At 45.3% G+C, this 21396-nt stretch overlaps 2 protein-coding genes across 8 annotated transcripts in view; both read right to left on the bottom strand.

Annotated features, from left to right (window-relative positions):
* Positions 1-2106, bottom strand: part of KIFC3 (kinesin family member C3) — a 48795-nt gene extending 46689 nt beyond the window's left edge. The window contains exons 1-2 of one of the 7 annotated variants that reach the window (XM_070760642.1): positions 1717-1839; positions 1109-1255 (exon numbers count right to left, since the gene is read on the bottom strand). The gene's annotated coding sequence lies outside the window, so the exon portion shown is untranslated. The other 6 variants (XM_070760643.1, XM_070760641.1, XM_070760640.1 and 3 more) reach the window with 6 other exon arrangements.
* A 12731-nt stretch (positions 2107-14837) lies between these two features.
* The window catches only part of CNGB1 (cyclic nucleotide gated channel subunit beta 1), a 40497-nt gene continuing 33938 nt past the window's right edge, over positions 14838-21396 (bottom strand). The window contains exon 18 of the mRNA XM_070760639.1: positions 14838-15708. Coding sequence (XP_070616740.1) covers positions 15517-15708 — 192 coding nt within the window. The 3' untranslated portion in view covers positions 14838-15516. The remainder of the gene's footprint in view (positions 15709-21396) is intronic.

Raw genomic sequence — 21396 nt, 5'->3', positions numbered from 1 at the left:
GGCAGTCAGGTGCCCATCTGTGGGGTGAGTGGGGGGTGCTGGGCCCAAAATGAGGCAGGGGGCCTCATGCGCATGGACAGGGGATCATGAGAGTCACAGAGGCATGGGTGAAGGAGCAGGGGGGGGTGCTATCATAAATGCATTGCATTTCAAGGGGCTTGGGCACACCCGCTTTCGGCACATGGAGAGGGGGGGAAAGCCGGGGTGGCGCAGCAGGTAGAGGGCAGTATTGCAGGCCACTGAAGCTGACAGTAGATCTGTAGGTCAGCGGTTCAAATCTCAACACCGGCTCAAGGTTGACTCAGCCTTCCCTCCTTCCAAGGGGGGTAAAATGAGGACCTGGATTGTGGGGGCAATGTGCTGGCTCTGTTAAGAAGTGCTATTGCTAACATGTTGTAAGCCGCCCTGAGTCTAAGGAGAAGGGCGGCATAATAATCGAATGAATGAATGAATGAATGAATGAATGAATGAATGAATGAATGAATGAATGAATGAAAAGGTTAGCCATCCATGGTACAGGGTATTGAGGACGGTGGTTGGACTAGAAACATAGAAAAATAGAAAATTGACGGCAGAAAAAGACCTGGTCCATTTAGTCTGCCCTCATACTATTTTCTCTATTTTACCTTAGGATGGATCTATGTTTATCCCTTATTCAGTTCCTGTGGATTTACCAACCACGTCTGCAGGAAGTTTGTTCCATGAGTCTACTACTCTTTCAGTAAAATAATATTTTCTCATGTTGCTTCTGATCTTTCCCCCACCAAGGCCTCCAAGGTCCCTACCAACTCTGTTATTCAACCGCAGCTCATAGGCAGAGACCACCCCAAGGATGTCAGTTCCACTGCGAGAGGAAAGGTAGGGGACCCTTATATCACGGAGGATCCGAGCCCCTGCCAGAGAAGGAGGGCAGCTTTCCCTGCCCACAATTACGCTGCTGCACCTGGGCAGGTAGCGAAATGGCGCGCGGATACGTAGGTGTGCCAGTGCTAGATTCTTGTGTCGGTTTTTTACACTCAAGAGCACTCAGAGCCACAGGGGTGAATACAGGCCACCCTTCCACCATAGCAGGCCACCACTGGGTGCCCCCTGAGCCAGGGGGACTCACCTCTCTTTCTTTTAACTGAAAGACTTTCCTCTTGGCCTGTGAGGCCCTGGTCCTTTCAGGGCCGGTTCTCTCCCGGGAAAAAGACAAGGGGGGCGAGGGAGGGGCCCCTCCAGCTGTCCTCATGGGGCCCCAAAGGCAATTCGGTCCCTGAAACGGAAAGGAGGACCCGGCTGCCCAGCAGAACCGGTTCTCCGGGCCTCCTCCACCGTGGAGAGGAGCGAAGGCCCACCGGCCCCACCAGGTTGCCCCCCCCGCCCCCCCGGTCCCTGTCAGGGGCCCAGCCACCTTCACCCGCCCGGACAACCGCCAGAGGTCGGCCGAGGCGTCGAAAGCGTCAACGGGGCCGCGGCCCAGGCCCGTCACGCCCGCCCGGCTCTCCCCTTCCCTCACCGGGGGGAGACGCAGGTGGGGCGGCGGCTTCCCGGGGCGACTCCGGCGGGTTCCTCACCGTCCCCCTCCCGACCCGCAGCCTCCCCCAGCGCCTCGGCCGAGCCCGGCAAGGCTCCCCCGGTGGTCCCTCCAGTGCCGGACCGGCCTGCCGACTAGGCGCGCAGGCAAAGGCCGAGCTGCTGCCCGCCGTTTCCCTCCAGCCGATCCGGGCGACTCACCGGCCGCGAAGGGCGAGCAGCAGCTGCCAAGGACGCGCCGGGCCACGTGCCTCTCCGCAGCGTCCCCGCCGACCGGCCCGGGGAAGCGAGGCGAGGCTCGAGCGCCGCACCTCTTGTCTGCCCGGCCCGAGAGGCAGCCCGGCCGCCCGGCTGGCCCGAAACCGCCGTTCATGCCGGGCGGCCCGCCTGGAACGCCAGCAATGCCGCCGGGCCGGTTGCCGAGCGGGGGCGGGGCGCGGGAGGCGGAGGAGGCGGAGCCACACCGGCCCCCTCAGGCCGCTCCGCCCGGGACGAGGCTCCTCCAGAGGGGCGCACGGGGAAGGGAGAAGGCGCCGGCAGTGGCCTCAAGGGAAACCGCTCACGCCGGCTGGCCGAGGCCGCGGTCGCTCTGGAGACGCAGCAACGCCTCACGCCCGGCTCACCTGGCGTCGCGCGCCTGGCCCGCCTAGTTCCGCCGGGGGCCCTCAGGAGGCGCCGGGGACCCCCGCCCGAAAGCGCTCTGAGGGCCGCCTGAGGCCTCTCCGGGGGAGCCGCGGGACGGGCCGCGAGGGCCACCCAGTGAGTGTAGCCGCAGACCAACTGGGGCCCCGTCCCGAGTGGGTTGGGAAGGGAGCCGGTCGGGGTCTCCTCGAAGCCTTGGACGCCGGGGTCCGGGAAGACCTGGCCAGCTCTTCCGAAGAGCCTCCCTCCGAACCCTCCATCTGCCCTCCACACCCACATCCTCAGGAAGACCAGGCCGGTGGGCCCACTCCCTGCCTTGGATGGAAGAAGCTCAAGGCCCCCCCTTGGGACCCCCCCCAACCCAATCCGAGGAAGGACTCTGCCGTCCTGGTGGCTGGAACATGTGCAAAGGGAACTGAACATCACCCGGCACCGAAGCCTTTCAATGACTCGATTATGATTCAGGCGGTGACCTGGTTCTCACCACATCCTGAACCCCACAAGGACTCCCTCCGCTTGGATACCTTCTCGTTTTATTTAATTCGACTTCTATGCTACCCAATCCTGAAGGACTCAGGGCAGCTTACAACAACATGAAGTACAAAGGGCAATAAAAAGAAGTCAAAAATACAATCTAAACTCTAAAACTCTAATTAAAACCCATAATAAACTGACTCATCATCAAGCATACATACCATTCATACTCTTGGCCATGCTAGTTGTTGATTCAAGGTCCCCAGGTCTGCAGGCAAAGCCAGGTCTTCGCGGCCTTACGGAAAGCCAGCAGGGTGGGAGCAGTACGGAAAGTAACACGCACACATACCCCCCCCCCCCCTAACAAACATAGAGCACCTGCAGATCACAGGGTCCCTGTTCTTCTGAGGTGGGGAACAGTTTCTATAGCTCACAAAAAGGGAGTTAGTTTGGAGTTAACCCATCTTTGGAACGGGTCTATAGACGGGCTACAAAAATGGTGGAAGGTCTTAAGCATAAAACGTATCAGGAAAGACTTCATGAACTCAATCTGTATTGAGAACAGAAGGGAAAGGGGGGACAAAATCGAAACATTTAAATACGTTAAAGGGTTAAATAAGGTTGAGAGGAAAGGGTTATTAATAGGAAAGTGAACACAAGAACAAGGGGGAACAATCTGAGCTTAGTTGGAAAGATCAGAAGCAAGGTGAGAAAATATTTTACTGAAAGGGTAGTAGATGCTTAGAACAAACTTCCAGCAGATGTGGTTGGTAAATCTACTGGAACTGAATTTAAACATGCCTGGGATAAACATAGATCCATCCTGAGATAAAATAGAGGAAATAATATAAGGGCAGACTAGATGGACCAGGAGGTCTTTTTCTGCCGTCAATCTTCTATGTTTCTAAAAGGTGTTGTCCAACTCCTGGCCCTCAGAGCCCCTGGCTGTCCCCCAGCTGGTCTTTTCTCTCACCTTTCCTTCCAGGACCGGGGTTTCTTTCCCAAATGCTCAAGACAAGGATGATCCCATCTGAAGCCCATCACTCTGGCTGGATCCTGCCCTGCCCGCCATTCTTGGCGCAGGTTGAGTTGCTCCGAATATGTCCAGAAGCTTCTTTGAAGTTCTAAAGCAAATGCCTAAAATAAGGAGGTCAGATAGTTCCGGCTAGCAGAGGAAAAAATGAGCCACACACACACCAGGGATCACGAGAAGATTCTCAAGAACGTTCCTTGCTCAGCTAGGAGCTTCCTTTGTTGCTTAAGGTATTCAAAGTATGTGCAGGAGAGAAGCAATGCCAAGTATTTTGACTGGGGTTTCGGGGGTTGGAGCCTTAGAGGTGACACTTCTGGTTTATCAACTGGCCGGTGAAGTAATTTCTGAGCTGCTGCTACTGGGAAAAGACCATCAAAGAGAGTTTCAGAGTCACATTTGACAACAAAACAAGCCCTTTCCTGGTTTCCATGAAGCACAGACCCAAAACTGGCAAGTTCACACTTTCTATATGCTCAGTCACAGGAAACCATCCGGATGTTGAAAGTCTCCTGGCCTCACACATTGTATGACTACAGGCTCCAGACCTGTCAGGTGTGAATCCAGAAACTGAGAGCCTTTTATTATCCGCTCCACTGCTCCTATATCGATTCCAGACAAATGGCTGTCTAATCCCTTAAAAACCTGGTTGGAGCACCCACAAAGTCTGATTAAACTAGGCATGCCCAGTTCCTGCAACCGTCCCCTTGTATGTTTTAGCCTCCAGTCCCCTAATCAGTTTTGTTGCTTTTCTCTGCACTGTTTCATTTTAATAATATGATGACCGAAACTGGATGCAATATTCTGTGTGGTCTTACCAATCATGATCCATCTGAATGTTGAGACTATCTTCTGGGATTTTGGCTATTACTGCCAGTTTACAATCACTTGCTAATTTGATTAGTTCCCCTTCTATTCTCTCATCTAAATTGTTTATGAAATTGAAGAGTATTGGGCTTAAGACAGAGCTTTGAGGTATCCCACTAATTACTCCCCTCCATGTAGGTGTAGTTCTATTAAGTTCTATCACTGAATGTTGTTTGTCAGGAAATGACAAATCCATCTGGTGGTGGTGATGCTGTTTATCCCATATTTTTCTAGCTTGTCAAGAAATAGGTTGTGGTCTACTTTGTCAAATCCCTTACTGAAATCCAAGTACACTATGTCCACAGCATTTCAGTAGTCACTTTGTCAAAGAATTAAATAAAATTGGTTTGGCATAATGTTTGACAAACCCATGTCAAAACATACCAGTACTCCAAATGTGTTCCTACCAGCGTATTATAAAAAGTGGGGAAAGTGCATAGTGTATGTAAATTAGTTGGACTCATATTGCAATTTTGCTGTAGAAGAACTGCTGAATGATCTTCGCAGGAAGAAGTGAGGGAGCTCAGGTGGGTCTTGATCTTTCCCTTTCAGGTAGGTGCATGAGGAAAGGAGGAAGGTGCAATTTGGTCAGGTAATGGAGAAGAACATATCAGTATTCCAGCTGTGCCCAGTTGAAATGAAATAGCTAGTTGGTTATGTATCTTCTCCCATTTTTATCTCTCATCTGCCTTTTCTAACTGCCTTTTAATGTTATGTGCTGGTGGAAATACGAAAATTTTCACACTCAGTTATTTCACTCTGTTTACTCTTATGAGGTGATGGAATGTAATGAGGAGGTGGATTCCCAGGAGGGAGGGGTACATTTCTGAGAAAAAAGAATAACTCAGCGTAGATGTTACGTGTGAAGGAAAGAGTTTGAAGTCAGCCCCTCCCTGATACTAGTTCCCAGATTGTATGGTAGATAAAAATAGTAGACCTCGCATCTGACAAAATTTTGTCAATAGGTATGAATAAAGAATTTAGCTTGGAAGAATCACCATGTCTCATTCTTGGTTTTGGACCAGAAATATTTCCATATAGCCATGGAAGAGGGTCTTCTCTACCAGCTAGAGTCCCCAAGGCTATCAACAGCTCTGTTTTCACTTGGTATCCCAGGATTACACACACACACACACACACACACACACACACACACACACATGATGTCCGTACTGCTCCCACCCTACTGGCCTTCCGCAAGGCTACAAAGACCTCCTTTTGCCAGCAGGCCTGGGGCCATGAATTGTACATCTTTCGTGCCCAAAATTTATGAATGGTGTGTATGCTTAGGATTATGACTGTTTTTACACACATGGGTTTTATTATAGGGTTTAGTTTTAGATATATTATACCAGTGGTACCTCTACCTAAGAACGCCTCTACTTAAGAACTTTTCTAGATGAGAACCGGGTGTTCAAGATTTTTTTGCCTCTTCTTAAGAACCATTTTCTACTTAAGAACCTGAGCCCGTAAAAATTTCCCAGGAAATTTGAGAGCAGCATGAAGGCCCAGCCAGTTTCCTGCCATTCCCCCAGGGTTTCTCTCTCTGGCGCAGTGTATGGGAGGCGCGTGCTCCTCCTCACCACCTCATAGTCCCTCTTTTTTTCCCTTTTTTTTAAGGTTTACAATTTTCGATTTTTTTTATTCCCCTCACCTCGCCTTCTTCCTTCAGTAGCAACTCTCCTCCTCCTGTTCTTCCTCCTTCCACCCAAATTCTGAGCTTTTATTTCTTTCCTAATGGGTTTGCACGCATTATTTGCTTTTACATTGATTCCTATGGAAAAAATTGCTTCTACTTACAAACTTTTCTACTTAAGGACCTGGTCATGGAACAAATTAAGTTCTTAAGTAGTGGTACCACTGTATTTGAGTTCTTTTTATTGCTTGTATCTTTTTGAATTTATTATATTATTATGTAAGCCGCCCTGACTCCTTCGGGATTAGGTGGCATAGAAGTCGAATAAATAATAATAATAATAATAATAATAATAATAATAATAATAATAATAATAATTTCCTGCAGCCTCTGATTACGATGTTGTTCCTGTCTCTTGTCATAACCTGAGAAACTCCTTGGTTGGTCTGGCTGGCCCTCCTCAGCTGGGGATCCACAAAAGTCCTGCCGATTCCTATACGTTGCTTGCAATCAATGTTGAGGTTGCTAAAGAGATTGCATTCATCCCAAATGACAGCTGGCCATGTCCCCTCCGACCCCGAAAACATGGCTTATTCAAATCCCCATCAGAACCTGTATCATGATTCGATTATTTTTGTTTCTGAAGAGTGGTGGTTTTAAAATCCAGGAAAGCCAGTTTAAGAAACTTCATGCTGGAAGACTCACAGTTCAAGCTCTTAATTTTTCCAGTCCAGAAACTCAGCTTCTTGAATGTTTGGCTCTGTGGAAAATAGAGCCTGGAAGACCCAAGTCACCATTTGCTATTAGGATTGGGAAGAAGGTTCAGGAAGGCAAAGCTTTTACAGCGGCTAAGTCAGTTCCGCCACTTCATTCCTTTCATTCTTGGCCTCAGAAGACGAGGGTGGTTTTTTCCATCGACGGTGGGAGCGTCTGTGTCCCGACGCCTCAGGCAGCTCTCTTTCCTTCGGTAGGAGCCCATCTGCAGGCCTGTCCACTCACTCCGGTTGCCCAAGGCAGAAAGAGGAGCCCCTCCCATAACGCTGAACCCAGAGCACTGACTCCAAAGGACACCTTGGAGGAAACACCGCTGAAGCAGCAGCTCCTTTCCCAGCCTGACTCAGCACCAAGCGGCTGCTGGATCGTTAATCTCAGAGCAGCCATTTATTTATTTATTTTATTGATTGATTGATTTTGTCCAATACACAATGAGGGTTTTAGTGGGTATACACATAGTAAAATACATGATGAAGGTTATAGAGGATATACTCATAATAAAATATATCTAAGAAAGAATAGAAGTTATAGGAATAGAACATATCAATGAAAGAATAGAAGGAGAGATATAGGAATAGAAGAAAGGTATAGGGGATATAGGAGAGCAATAGGACAGGGGACGGAAGGCACTCTAGTGCACTTGTACTCGCCCCTTACTGACCTCTTAGGAATCTGGATAGGTCAACCGTGGATAATCCAAGGGAAAAGTGTTGGGGGTTTGGGGATGACACTATGGATGGGTCACCCTGGACCCATCTCTGGGTCCAGGGTGAGCCTCAAAGCACTCCGAGTGCGGGGATGAGCTTTGACAAAGGGCACAGCTGGGGCCCCTCCGCTCATTCAAGGGCATCCAGATCAGAGCTGCAATAGGATACTTCCACCTGTCTTCTGGATAGCTGAGCCCTTTTTATGCCGTAACCCTCCCCTCCCCGCTCCATGGCCATCCAGGCAGGTCCACTGCCACGGAACCATTATGCTATCTTGCAGGGCCATCTCCTGCCAGTCAAGCTCAATAGTTTGTAGGCACCAAGGTGCAAGCAAGTAATACATATAAGATGTTAGTGCAGACAGACGGGGGTGTGATCCAAGGTTTGACTAAATGGTGGCAGAGTGAATTACAAGTAGATGTGCAAGAGATGAAAAATATAGTGGAGAATATAAGGAAAATTAAGAATACAAGGGTTAGGGAAATGAGGAGTAAAATATGACAGAAGCACCTGCTCAACTTGCACACTTTCAGCAGAATGTTAAGAATACCTGTTGGCATGGGTGTCAAGATAAGGGAGTGTTTATGCATATGTTTGGGAATGCCCGGTAGTACAGAATTTTTGGAAAGACGTGCATATTAATAGGATGTTAAATATATGATGGACAATTACAAAGGAAATGGCAATATTAGTTAAAAGGAACGAGTTTGGAGAATTTAGAGAAATAAAATAAGCAGTGATAAAAAGTGCTCAGACGGTAATAGTCTTGGGTTGGAAGGATGCAACAAAATGGACATTACAAAACTGGTATCTGTATATGGTGGATCATATTCAATTTGAGATTATGGATAAGAGGATGAATTCGGCCAATGAAACTGATCTGCAGGAACTGATGGGACGATGGGACAAGGTGAGAGGATATGTGGTCAGTAGAATTCGAGACAAGCTATAAGGAATAAATTGGAATCAATATGTAAATAGATACTATATATTGCTCTTGAGTTAGAATGTTATATACAAAATATGCCCCCATTTTGTTGGAGGGGTGTGGATGTTGTCTGGTGACGGCCGGGCACTAATCACTTGTTATATGTTGTCTGTGTGTTTTATATTATAAAATCAATAAAAATACTTTTTTTTAAAAAGGCACAAAAGCAAAAATAAATTTAAAAAGCTCAATAGTTTGTAGACACATGCCCGCTTATATTTTTCTTGGAAATGAGGGAGATGTGCTTTGCCTTTGCCATCCGGCATGAGGGGTTGGGGGTTTTTTGAACTTAAATCCCTGGTTGGTCTTAGTCACCTGGAAGCTCTCTACCTCCGGTGAGGAAGTCAGACAAACAGTGAAAGGAAGAGCACCTTCCTTGCCAAGTGCCTGCTTGCAACCTGCTGACTGGATCCCTTTGATCCTTTGGCCTCCCTTGACTCAGACTGACTGGTTTGACTGACCTGACCGGCTGTGATGCGTATTCCCTGTCCTGAGTTTCGCCTTCCTTGCTCAGCAACATCATCACACGCTTCTGACATCCTCCCCCAACTCTTAAATGCTGACAGGTGGGGGAGAACGAGACTAGAGACAGAAGCCCAGGCATCATCTTCACCCAAAGAGAAAACGCAAACCAGCTTACCAAAAACAGATCCGTAAATGACAAGTGAAGAATGCAAATTAAAATAAGGAAAAACAAGGTAAGGGAACACCTGTCAGCTCTACACAGATTCAAATCACTTGGTGATATGGCTGGGTACATTTTGTTTAGTCGGGCTGGGGGAAGATTCCAATGGTAGAACATTTTATACATGGCTTCCTTATATGGTGTGGCTACTGTAAGTTTGTAATTTATATAGTACCTCTTGACAAAACCTTAGTAAATCCACACTTGGAATACTGCATCCAGTTCTGGTCACCACAATATAGAAATCATGCTAAGATTGTGAAAAGAGCGCAGAGAAGAGCAACAAGAATCATTGGGGGCTGGCAGATAAAAACCTATGAAGAATTGTTACAGGAACTGGGTACGGCTAGTCTAATGAAAATAAGAAGTAGGGGAGACATGATAGCAGTGTTCCAATATTTGAGGGGCTCCTGCAAATACAACTATTTTCCAGAGGGAAAAGGCAACAATGGATGGAAACGAAATGCAGAGAGAAGCAACCTAGAACTAAGGAGAAGATTCCTAATGGTGAGAACAAGTAACCAGGCCTGTCTCCAGATGTTGTAGTTGCTCCCTCACTAGAGCCTTTTAAGAAGATTTTGGACAGCTATTTGTCTGAAATTCCTGGAGACTTCACCTACAAAAAGATATTGATCAAATTGAACAGGTCCAAAGACGGGCTACAAAAATGGTGGAAGGTCTTAAGCATAAAACCTATCAGGAAAGACTTCATGAACTAAATCTGTATAGTCTGGAGGACAAGGAAAAGCGGGGACATGATCGAAACATTTAAATATGTTCAAGGGTTAAATAAGGTTCAGGAGGGAAGTGTTATTAATAGGAAAGTGAACACAAGAACAAGGGGGCACAATCTGAGGTTAGTTGGGGGAAAGATCAGAAGCAACATGGAAAATATTATTTGACTTAAAGAATAGTAGATGCTTGGAACAAATTTTTCCAGATTCAGCCATCTAGTTTCTGCTTTGGGGTCTCACACTCTTTATTTATTTATTTGTTTGTTTGTTTGTTTGTTTGTTTATTTGTGTATTTATTTATTTGTTTATTTATTTATTTGATTGATTGATTGATTGATTGATTGATTTGTGTGCCGCCCCTCTCCGTAGACTCTTCCTCCAGGAGCAGAGAGCAGGGGCTATATTTATTTCTGGTGCAAAAAATCCCTGGCTCAAAATTTGGCAGAAAATCCTAGAATACAGCTCACCTGTATGGAACCCACATTGCATATCTAACATCAACACAATTGAGAGAGTCCACAAATAGTTCACAAAAAAAGGCCGTCACTCCTCTTCCCGCAACAAAAAACTTTATTCCGCCAGACTTGAAACTCTTCGATTAGACAACTTACAACTCCGTCGCCTCTGTTCCAGCTTAACTATGGTTCATAAAATCATATACCGAAATGTCCTGCCTGTTAGCGACTACGTCACCTTCAACCGCGACAACACATGAGAATGAAATAGATTCAAGCTAAATGTCAACCGCTCTAAACTCAATTGCAGAAAATACGACTTTAGCAATTGAGTAATCAATGCCTGGAATGCTCTACCTGACTCTGTGGTTTCTACTCCTAACCCCAAAATCTTCAACCTTACATTATCTACAATTAACCTCTCCCCCTTTCTAAGAGGTCTGTAAGGGGCGTGCATAAGCGCACCTTTGTGCCTACCGTCTTTTATCATTATTTTTCTATTGTTATGTTTATACAAATTACCATCCTATAATTGTCTGACAAATATATATAAATAGAGAGCATTTAATCAAGAAGGCCTTCATTGGTGCCATCTTGGAGGGTATCCTTAAGATTTTTATTAATATTGCTTCTTCATTGCTTATTTGAACCCTATGACAATCATTAAGTGTTGTACCTCAGGATTCTTGATGAATTTCTCTTTTCTTTTATGTATCCTGAGAGCATCTGCACCAAAGACAAATTCCTTGTATGTCCAATCACACTTGGCCAATAAAAGAATTCTCTTCTCTCCTCTTCTATCATTCTATTCTATTTAAATAAATAAATAAATAAATACATACATACATAATACATACATGCATACATACATACGTACATACATACTTCAGAGGAGAATTTAAACTGTGGAAAAAACAATTGCTGCCAACCTGCCTTCCATTGAGGACCTGTATACTGCACGAGTCAAAAAGAGGGCGGTGAAAATATTTACTGACCCCTCACATCCTGGACACAAACTGTTTCAACTCCTACCCTCAAAATGACACTTTAGAGCACTATAGAATAGAATTATTTTATTGGACACACAAGGAATCTGTCTTTGGTGCAGATGCTCTCAGTGTACATGAAAGAAAAATATACATTTGTCAAGAATCAGGAGGTAAAAAACACTTAATGATTGTCATAGGGGTCAAATAAGCAATGAGGAAACAATCAATATTAATAAAAATCTTAAGGATACAAGCAACAAGTTACAGTTATACAGTCGTACGTGGGAGGAAATGGGTGATAGGAATGATGGGAAAAAACTAGTAGTAGTGCAGACTTAGTAAATTGTTTGACAATGCTGAGGGAATTATTTGTTTAGCAGAGTGAGAGCGTTCAGGAAAAAACTGTTCTTGTGTCTAGTTGTCTTGGTGTGCAGTGCTCTGTAGCAACATTTTGAGGGTAGGAGTTGAAACAGTTTTATGTCCAGGATGCAAGGGGTTAGTAAATATAGGTAGACACTATAGAGCAGGGCTCCCCAACCTTTTGGATCTCAGGGACCACCAAGGTCATACTTTTAAATCCCGTGGACCACCAAATTCATAAGTTTAAGTCCCTCAGACCTCTAATATGATTTTTAAAAAACATAAATACATTTGGAAAATAATGATCAAAGAACTTCCATTTATTAATATGAAATGCACCTATTTAACATAACAAAATCATAAATGCTTATTTAACCATAATGAAATCTTTAAAGGGTTGTTTAATATTAAAGGTAGTGTAATTATTACAAAATAATTCAAACTTATTTGACGGTGGCTTGTTGATGTTGTTGGGAAAGTCAGTCCTACATTCCAGAGCTGTAGCTGTAGTCTCTCCCCTCCCCTCCCTTTCCCTTCCTACTTTTCTTTTCTTCCTGGATTAATTGCTCTGCCATATCTGGCCCAGGGGTCAAGATTGCTCCACAGACTACCAAAAATTTATTGCGGAAATTGGTGACCTGTACAATAGAACACTGCACACCAAAACAACTAGACACAAGATTTTTTCCTGAATGCCATCTCTCTGCTAAACAAATAATTCCCTCAACACTGTCAAACTAAGTCCGCACTACTATTAATCTTCTCATTGTTCCCATCACCTACCTCCTCCCACAAAGGACTGTATAACTGTAACTTTGTGGCTTGTATCCTTGCGATTTATATTGACTAGTTCCTAATGTGATTGACTTGCTTATTTGTACCCAGACAATCATTAAGTGTAATTCATGATTCTTGATGAACTTATATTTTCTTTTACGTATGCTGAGAGCATACGAACGGATAACAAATCACACTTGGCTAATAAAATTCTATCCTATCCAGCTACCAGAATAACTTATGATCAAACATGGAAGAGTTCTATTATTCCATCTGAAAGCCAAATCATCGAAAAATTTACAGATGCACCGAGGTGGACGAAATGACGAGAGACATTAAGGGTATAAAAGTCAATGAATCAGAACAATCATGGGAAAAATGGTACAAATGGATCCAAATACTTTCGGGACCACCTTCTGCTGCACGAATCCCAGCGACTGATTTGGTCCCACAGAGTTGGCCTTTTCCGGGTCCCGTCAACAAAACAAGGGGAAGAGCCTTCTCTGTGGCAGCCCCGACCGTCTGGATCAACTCCCCCAGAGATTAGGACTGCCCCCACCCTCCTTGCCTTTCGCAAACTCCTAAAAACCCACCTTTGTCGCCAGGCATGGGGAAATTGATTCCCCTCGGCTGCTCTGTTTTATGTATGGTTTGTTTGGGTCGTATGATTGTTTTTAATAAATGGTTTTAAAACTGTTTTTCCTTTTAACATTGGATTTGTATATTGTATTATTGTTGTGAGCCTTGGAGAGGGGCGGCATACAAATCTAATAAATAATAATAATAATAATAATAATAATAATAATAATAATTATTATTATTATTATTATTATTATTATTATTATTATTATCCAAAATAGATCAATCCAGAGTAACACAAAGAGAAACACCCAAAAACAGTAATCACTTATAAGACCTCTGAATAAAGATTAGTTCAAATAAGAATACAGTGTTCCCTCGCTTTTCGCGGGGGGATGCATTCCGAGACCGCCCGTGAAAGTTGAATTTCCGTGAAGTAGAGATGCGGAAGTAAATACACTATTTTTGGCTATGGACAGTATCACAAGCCTTCCCTTAACACTTTAAACCCCTAAATTGCAATTTTCCATTCCCTTAGCAACCATTCAGATTATTACTCACCATGTTTATTTATTAAAGTTTATTAAAAAAAATATTTATTAAAGGCGGATGTAAGTTTGGCGATGACATATGACGTCATCGGGTGAGAAAAACTGTGGTATAGGGAAAAAACCCGCAAAGTATTTTTTAATTAATATTTTTGAAAAACCGTGGCATAGACTTTCCGCAAAGTTCAAACCCGCGAAAATCGAGGGAACACTGTATATAAGTTACATATACTGTATACCTTTTTCATATTTTTATGACCTTTTTCTCCTTTTTTCCTTATCTCTTTTTTCTCTATCACATATATAGTAACTTGATTGTTATTAATAGGAAAGTAAGATATATAAAATAAGAATCTGAAACGGGCAATGATCTGTATACAATTATTGAAAAGTTTTCTTTTTAATATAACTGAAAATTTAAAATAAAACATTTTTTAAAAATTCTATTCTGTTTTAGGAAAAGTGGAGCTTCAGTTTCTGGCTGCAGCTGCTGGTTGGAAGGCCTGGGCTCCAAGTGACAGCGGCTCCTGGCCTCGCTGGCATATGGGGCAGAGGGAGTGCGGGAGAGTTTGCGAGGGCTGCTCAGAGAGGCTTTGGGGGAGGTTTCAGCAGCCAGGGGTCGAATGAAAAAATCGGGAGATGCTAATAAACTAAACCATTGATCAAATACAGACATTCGGGGCTTGTGATGCATCCACTGAGATTCAAATTATTTCTACAGCTGCAATTCTGGTTTCATTTCATCTTCATGTCAGTAAGCAAATACCACAAAGACTGAAGGAAAATAAGTCATGAACCTTTTCCTTCTACTATGTGGTAGCTAGCAGTTGGAATGACTTGATAGCCTATAATCAATCTTAACTTCTTCCTGGCCTGCATCTTCTAGTGCTGTGTGTGTAGATGTCCTTATCAGTGCTGTTTTCTAAACTCTTTCTAACACCCTTTTTTTGCATTTTTGTGCTGTGCAACACATTAAAAGATCAGGCAACAGAAGGTGTTTTAAACAAATTAAAATATATTTACTGTACATTTAGAACCTGTAAAAAGCCAATATTGCTTAATAGAGACTTCGCTTGCTCTAATTTCTCTGGATTTTTGCTGAAATTCTACTAAGGATAGTTAAATAGCTCAGTGTGTAAAAGTTTTTTCTCTCTCTTCAGTCACGTCTAATTCTCAGACTACCACAAGTCCTTGCAGTTTTCTTGGCAAAGTTTTTTGCTATGCCATTACCTTTTTCCAAGGGCTGAGACAGAGTGACTGGCCCATCATCGTCCAACTAGCTTTGTGCCTAAAGTGAGACTGGAACTCACAGTCTCCTAGTTTTTAGTCTGATGCCTCAGCCATGACACCAAAGTAGTTCTCTAAATAAAGTGTAAAAATTATAGCAATAGCATTTAGACTTCTACACCGCTTGATAATGCTTTTACAGCTCTCTCTAAGCTGTTTACAGAATCAGCATATCGCCCCCAACAATCTGGCTCCTTATTTTATCCATCTCGGAAGGATGGAAGGCTGAGTCAACTAGGAGCTGGTGGTGAGATTTGAACTGTTGAACTACAGCTAGCAGTTAGCTGAAGGAGCCTGCAGTGCTGCACTCTAACCACTGTACCCCGGCTCATTATAAAGGGCTCTTAATTGCCAAGACTCCATCTCAGCCCACTTTGTTCTTAATAGCACGACATTAGAGATTATTTTGAATGGCTGCACACAACCCAAGCAAAGGACTTGCAGAGCTATGGAGGCTCATCTGGTTTTTCTACTTAGGTTCCTCTTTTTCTAAGACTTCGACCGAGAGAACCTCTTCATCCCCAGTAGGGATTGGACTCATGGAAACCCGAAGAGGGCGGTTGGGACTCTTGGAGATCTTCGTCTCTGTTCCGCAGTCGTTGGGCTTGGGGGAAGCCTGGTTAGCTGGTGACTTGGGGGCAACTGATGTGGAACTGGCATCCTGAAAGAAAAGTCAGATTGGGAATATAGACGGGGCCTTGATAGGAAAAAGATGCTTGCCTTAAAACTAGAGGCCCTCTGCACCTCTATAACTGTCTGGTTCGGTTCTGCAACCCAACAAGACCGACAGAGACTTCAGAGGATAATCAGAACTGCAGAAGAAACATTTGCTGCCAACCTGCCTTCCATTGAGGACCTGTGTACTGCACGAGTCAAAAAGAGGGCAGTGAAAATATTGACGGGCCCCTCGCATCCTGGACAATTCCTACTCTGTCATTTTGAGAGTAGGAGATGTCCAGGATGCGAGGGGTCCGTAAATATTTTCACAACTAAACACAATAAAAGAACAATTCTTCCCCAAACGTTATCACTCTGCTAAACAAATAATTCCCTCACCACTGTCAAACTATTCACTAAGTATGCATTACAATTACTATTAATCTTTTCATAGTTCCTATCACCCATCTCCTCCTATGGATTACTGCATGACTGTAACTTGGTTGCTTTTATCCTTACAATTTATATAGTGTAATTTGATTGCTTATTTGTACCCAGACTATCATTAACCTTATGATTCTTGATGAATGTATCTTGTCTTTTTATGTACACTGAGAGCATCTGAACCAAAGACAAATTCCTTGTGTGTCCAATAAAGAATTCCATTCCATTCCATTCTTCTCTACTCTACTCTATTCTACCCTATCCTATCCTATTCTATTTTATCCTATTTTATTCTATTCTATTAAAATGAGATCCCCACAGGAACTGGAATGCCGCAGAGCAAAAAGTCCATTGAAACGCAGAAGTATTCCTAGAAAATAAAACCAAGCATAGCCAGCCCCACAAAAGATTTCCTCACAAAACAATCAAGAGGAACAAATGTGGTGGAATCCACCTTCATGGCTGATAGCGGGGTAAAGTGAAGAATCACCAGCATCAACCCAGTCAATAGATATTTTGGACTGACCATGCTCAGCTTGTTGTATCCTGAAATGGCTACCTTGTAACGCTGTAAATAGTTTGTTCCTCTTTTCCAGCGCTGTCTGAGCCCAAGCAGGAAGTCGCTCCTGATTGGCTCAGACGCGGCCGGCTCTCGCTTTGGCGGGAACCGCAAAAGTATAAAAGAAGCGGCTTCTCCCTGCAGAGCCAGTCGGTACTCGCTGAATCGTCACTTTACCTTGCTGAGCTGTCACTTATTCTCTGAGCTGAATAAAAGTACCGATTGCTCAAACCCTGTCTCTGGGTCTACTTCACTGGCGACGAACGAACGGAAGAACTTCGCGTGCAACATGGACAAAATCCAGATCGGCCAGGCTCCAGAACTTTTCGATGCCGAGAAAATGACTTGGGACGAGTACATGGCCACCTTCGAGATATTCCTCGAGGCGGCGGGAATGCAGGACGCCGGAGCCGATCGCAGACGGGCTATTTTTCTAAACTACTGCGGCGCAGAGATCCGTAGACTTGCCCAAACTCTCACCGAACCAGAACAAGCAAGAGCCACAGCGTGGGACGTCCTTCAACAGAAACTAGCGAGCCATTTTAAACCAACCAGACCAGCCGTGGTTTACCGGCATCAATTTCACATGATGGCTCAGAGAGAAACCGAGTCGATAAGCCAATTCACAACGCGGCTTCGAACGGTACTCGCTCAATGCAAGTTTCAAGATCCGGAAGCTCGCCTCACCGACGCCTTGATTTTCGGCATGAAGAACCACACAGTGAGAAGTAAACTCCTCACCGAAGACGAGCCGACTCTACAAACCGTAATCAAATTAGCGCAAACCGCGGAAGCAGCCGACGCAGCGGCAAGAGAATTAAAAGAGCACGGAAGGCGAGAAACCATTGCCAAAATCGACGCCGAGTCTCCCAGCGCCATGGGAACAGACGTCCGCGGCCAGCTAACTAGCAACGGGGACGACTGCCTCCTCCTGCAAGACCAACCGAGACACCCTAGAGCTACTCATCCAGCCCCCTGCGCGGGCTGCCGGGGAAATCACCAGCGCCATCGATGCCCGTTCCGCGACACCACTTGCCGCCGTTGCAACCGGAGAGGCCACATCGCCATCGCATGCAGGGCAACGGCACCAGAAGAAACTTTTGCCACACAACAATACCAGCGACCCCAAAACCACCCCCCCCAATCGCGAGAAAGGAGACCGTTCCGCAACTCGGGTCAAAGGAATTACCCCACCGCTAACCGAGACTACAATAGAGGTAACTCTCAATATTCCGTGAATAACACGGCAACCAAAAAGGGGGCTAAAATTGTTATCTCGTTGTTGCTAAATAACCAGCCTTGCTCAATGGAGCTAGATACGGGTTCGAGATATACCATCATGCCCTGGGAAAAATTTAAGCTATATATGCCTAATGTGTCTGAGGCTGACCTAATTCAAACCTCTTTGGTGATCAGAGACTTCCAAGGGGGGGTAATCTCGGTCCTGGGAACTGCAAATGTACCTATTGTATTTAAGAATGTCAAATGTACCCTTCCCATGCTTATTGTGACGGGGGCCAAACACTCCCTGCTAGGGCTAGCATGGATGGAACCGTTGGGGATTGAAATTTCGGGTGTGTGTAATGTAAACTGTGATATTATGCCTAACTTTGTGAAAGAGTTCCCTGAAGTGTTCAGCCCCACCTTAGGATTGTATAAGGGAACCCCCATATCTTTCTCTATTGACCCCAAGGTCCCACCAGTTAGACTGAAACCTCGCAGGGTTCCCCTCCCGCTTCTCCCCAAGCTAGACTTACAGCTGGACAAACTCATTAGTCAAGGTATCTTGGTCCCTGTGGAACAGGGGCCATGGGAAACTCCCATAGTGACACCCCTGAAGCCAGATGGCTCCTTAAGAGTTTGCGCTGATTACAAATCAACCCTGAATAAGGCACTCCAACACCACCCCTACCCCATTCCGGTTGTGCAACAACTCTTACACTCCCTGGGGGAGGGGAAAAGGTTCGCAAAGATCGACCTGGCGCAGGCTTACCAGCAACTTCCGGTCGATGAACAAACAGCAAACGCTCAAACAATTGTAACGCACAGGGGGGCTTTCAAATGCACGAGGTTGCAGTTTGGGGTGAGCATAGCCCCAGGGATATTCCAGAGCATCATGGAACGCCTATTGTCAGGGGTAAATGGGGCCATCCCATATTTTGATGACATCTTAATTGCAGGGGAAAACCAGGAACAAGTGAACAAAAGAATAAGGGAAGTACTTAAGAGGCTACAGGACAAAGGGTTACGAATCAAGCCTGATAAATGTGTCTGGGGAACTAACAGTATTGAATTCCTAGGATATAAAATAGATAAGGAAGGTATCCACCCCACAACTGAGAAGCTGAGAGCAATTAGAGAAGCCCCAGAGCCACGAGATAAGAGTGAGTTGCAAGCATTTTTGGGCCTCCTTAATTTTTATTCCGTTTTTTTAAAGCAGAAGGCAACAGTAGCAGAGCCTCTCCATCGTTTACTCCAGAAGGAAGCCCGCTGGACATGGGGGAAAATTGAACGTGAAGCCTTTGCTCAAATAAAAAATTTACTAACTTCTAAAAGTGTAGTAGTCCAATATAGTGCCTCACTACCCATTAGGCTCACGTGCGACGCTTCGCCGTACGGCATAGGAGGAGTCCTAGCTCACGTTCTACCTAATCAGACAGAGGCCCCAATAGCATTTTTTTCAAGAACCATGACCAGCACAGAGAGAAATTATAGCCAGTTAGACAAGGAGGCTCTGGCATTAGTGGCAGGGGTAAAGAAGTTTCACAATTACATTTTTGGAAGAAATTTTGAGCTAGTCACTGACCACAAACCCCTACTAGGCCTGCTAGCCCCCAACAAGCCCACTCCACCTTTTATGTCTCCAAGACTAATCAGATGGGCCCTTTTCCTCTCTGGGTATCAGTATGAGCTCACCCACAAGGGGGGGAAGGAAATCAATCATGCAGACGGCCTCAGCAGATGCCCCATAGCAGACTTGGTAGAAGACCCTGTTCCAACCACAGACGTGCTAATGATAGAACTCGAGGAAAACCCACTAACCACAGCAAAAGAGGTAGCTGCACACACGCAGCAAGACCAAATCCTGAAACAAGTAGTGAACTGTGTTCTAAAGGGATGGCAAAATGATATTGTTAAACCTGAATTGTGTGATTTTAAGAACAAAAGGCTTGAATTGTCATATGTAAAAGGTTGTTTGCTGTGGGGGGATAGAGTGATCATCCCCAAACGCCTAAGGGAAAAGGTACTCAGAATGTTACACGTGGGCCATCCTGGGATTGTCAGGATGAAGAGCCTAGCAAGGGGGCATTTATGGTGGCCAGGGCTTGATGCTGATATTGAAAGTTGGGTTTCAAAGTGTGACCCGTGCCAAGAGTCTAGGCCCAATCCCCCCAAAACAACTCCGGCTGAGTGGGAACAGCCTGCTGGCCCTTGGTCTAGGATCCACATTGATTTTGCTGGCCCAGTGGGGTCTCAGTATTTCCTAATAGTGGTTGATGCTTTCTCCAAATGGTTGGAAATAATAGCAATGAACAACATAACCACAAGTGCCACTATCAAGGTATTGAGCAGACTGTTTGCATCCCATGGTTGCCCTGATCTATTGGTGTCTGACAATGGACCACAACTAACAGCCAGGCAATTCGAATTATTCCTAGATGGCCTGGGGGTCAGACATGCCCTCATCTCGCCTTACTCGCCCTGGGCTAACGGGTTGGCAGAACGTTACGTAAGGGTGGCTAAAGAGGCATTGCACAGGTCAGGCCCTGGAGATGTGCAACAGAACTTGGACCAATTCTTATTAACCCAGCACATTACCCCTAACTCGCACACACATGTAAGCCCTGCAGAGTTATTGATGGGGAGAAAGTTGAGGTCACCACTAGACAGGTTAAACCCAAGGTTCTGTTTGAATAATAACCAAATGTGCATAAAACCAGAAAGAGAAATGTATTTGGGTCAAAATGTATATGTAAAATGCTTTGATGGAAATGTAAACTGGATGAAGGGAATTATTGTTAAGCAAAATGCACCCAAGACTTATATTGTTAAACTGGAGGATGGTCGTTTGTGGAAACGACACATAGACCACATTCGGAAACGAACTGAAAACCAATTACAACAACCCGCTGACTCGGACTCTCCCCCCTCAACAGACTTTTATACATTGCCCGAACTAAGAAACACGCAGAGAGACTTATCGGGCCAGGGGGAACCATCCAGCGACGCCGAGCCATCCTCGTCCTCCGAGGCCTTCGTTGGGCCCGCCAGGCCTAGTCCGCCGCACCGGGAGAACAGCGGCGAGCCATCCTCCACAGTCAGTGGCGAAGGAGAAAATGGACTGCGCAGGTCAGCGCGAGAGTCTCGAAGGCCTCACCGATTGGACGACTTCGTCACGTGGCTTTCTTGATGGATGGGTCCAACTATGAGGGGAGGGGTGTTGTATCCTGAAATGGCTACCTTGTAACGCTGTAAATAGTTTGTTCCTCTTTTCCAGCGCTGTCTGAGCCCAAGCAGGAAGTCGCTCCTGATTGGCTCAGACGCGGCCGGCTCTCGCTTTGGCGGGAACCGCAAAAGTATAAAAGAAGCGGCTTCTCCCTGCAGAGCCAGTCGGTACTCGCTGAATCGTCACTTTACCTTGCTGAGCTGTCACTTATTCTCTGAGCTGAATAAAAGTACCGATTGCTC

The sequence above is a fragment of the Erythrolamprus reginae genome, chromosome 9 (assembly GCF_031021105.1).
Source record: "Erythrolamprus reginae isolate rEryReg1 chromosome 9, rEryReg1.hap1, whole genome shotgun sequence".
NCBI classification, from domain to species: Eukaryota; Metazoa; Chordata; class Lepidosauria; order Squamata; family Dipsadidae; genus Erythrolamprus; species Erythrolamprus reginae.
This window is presented reverse-complemented; position numbering and strand designations above follow the sequence as displayed.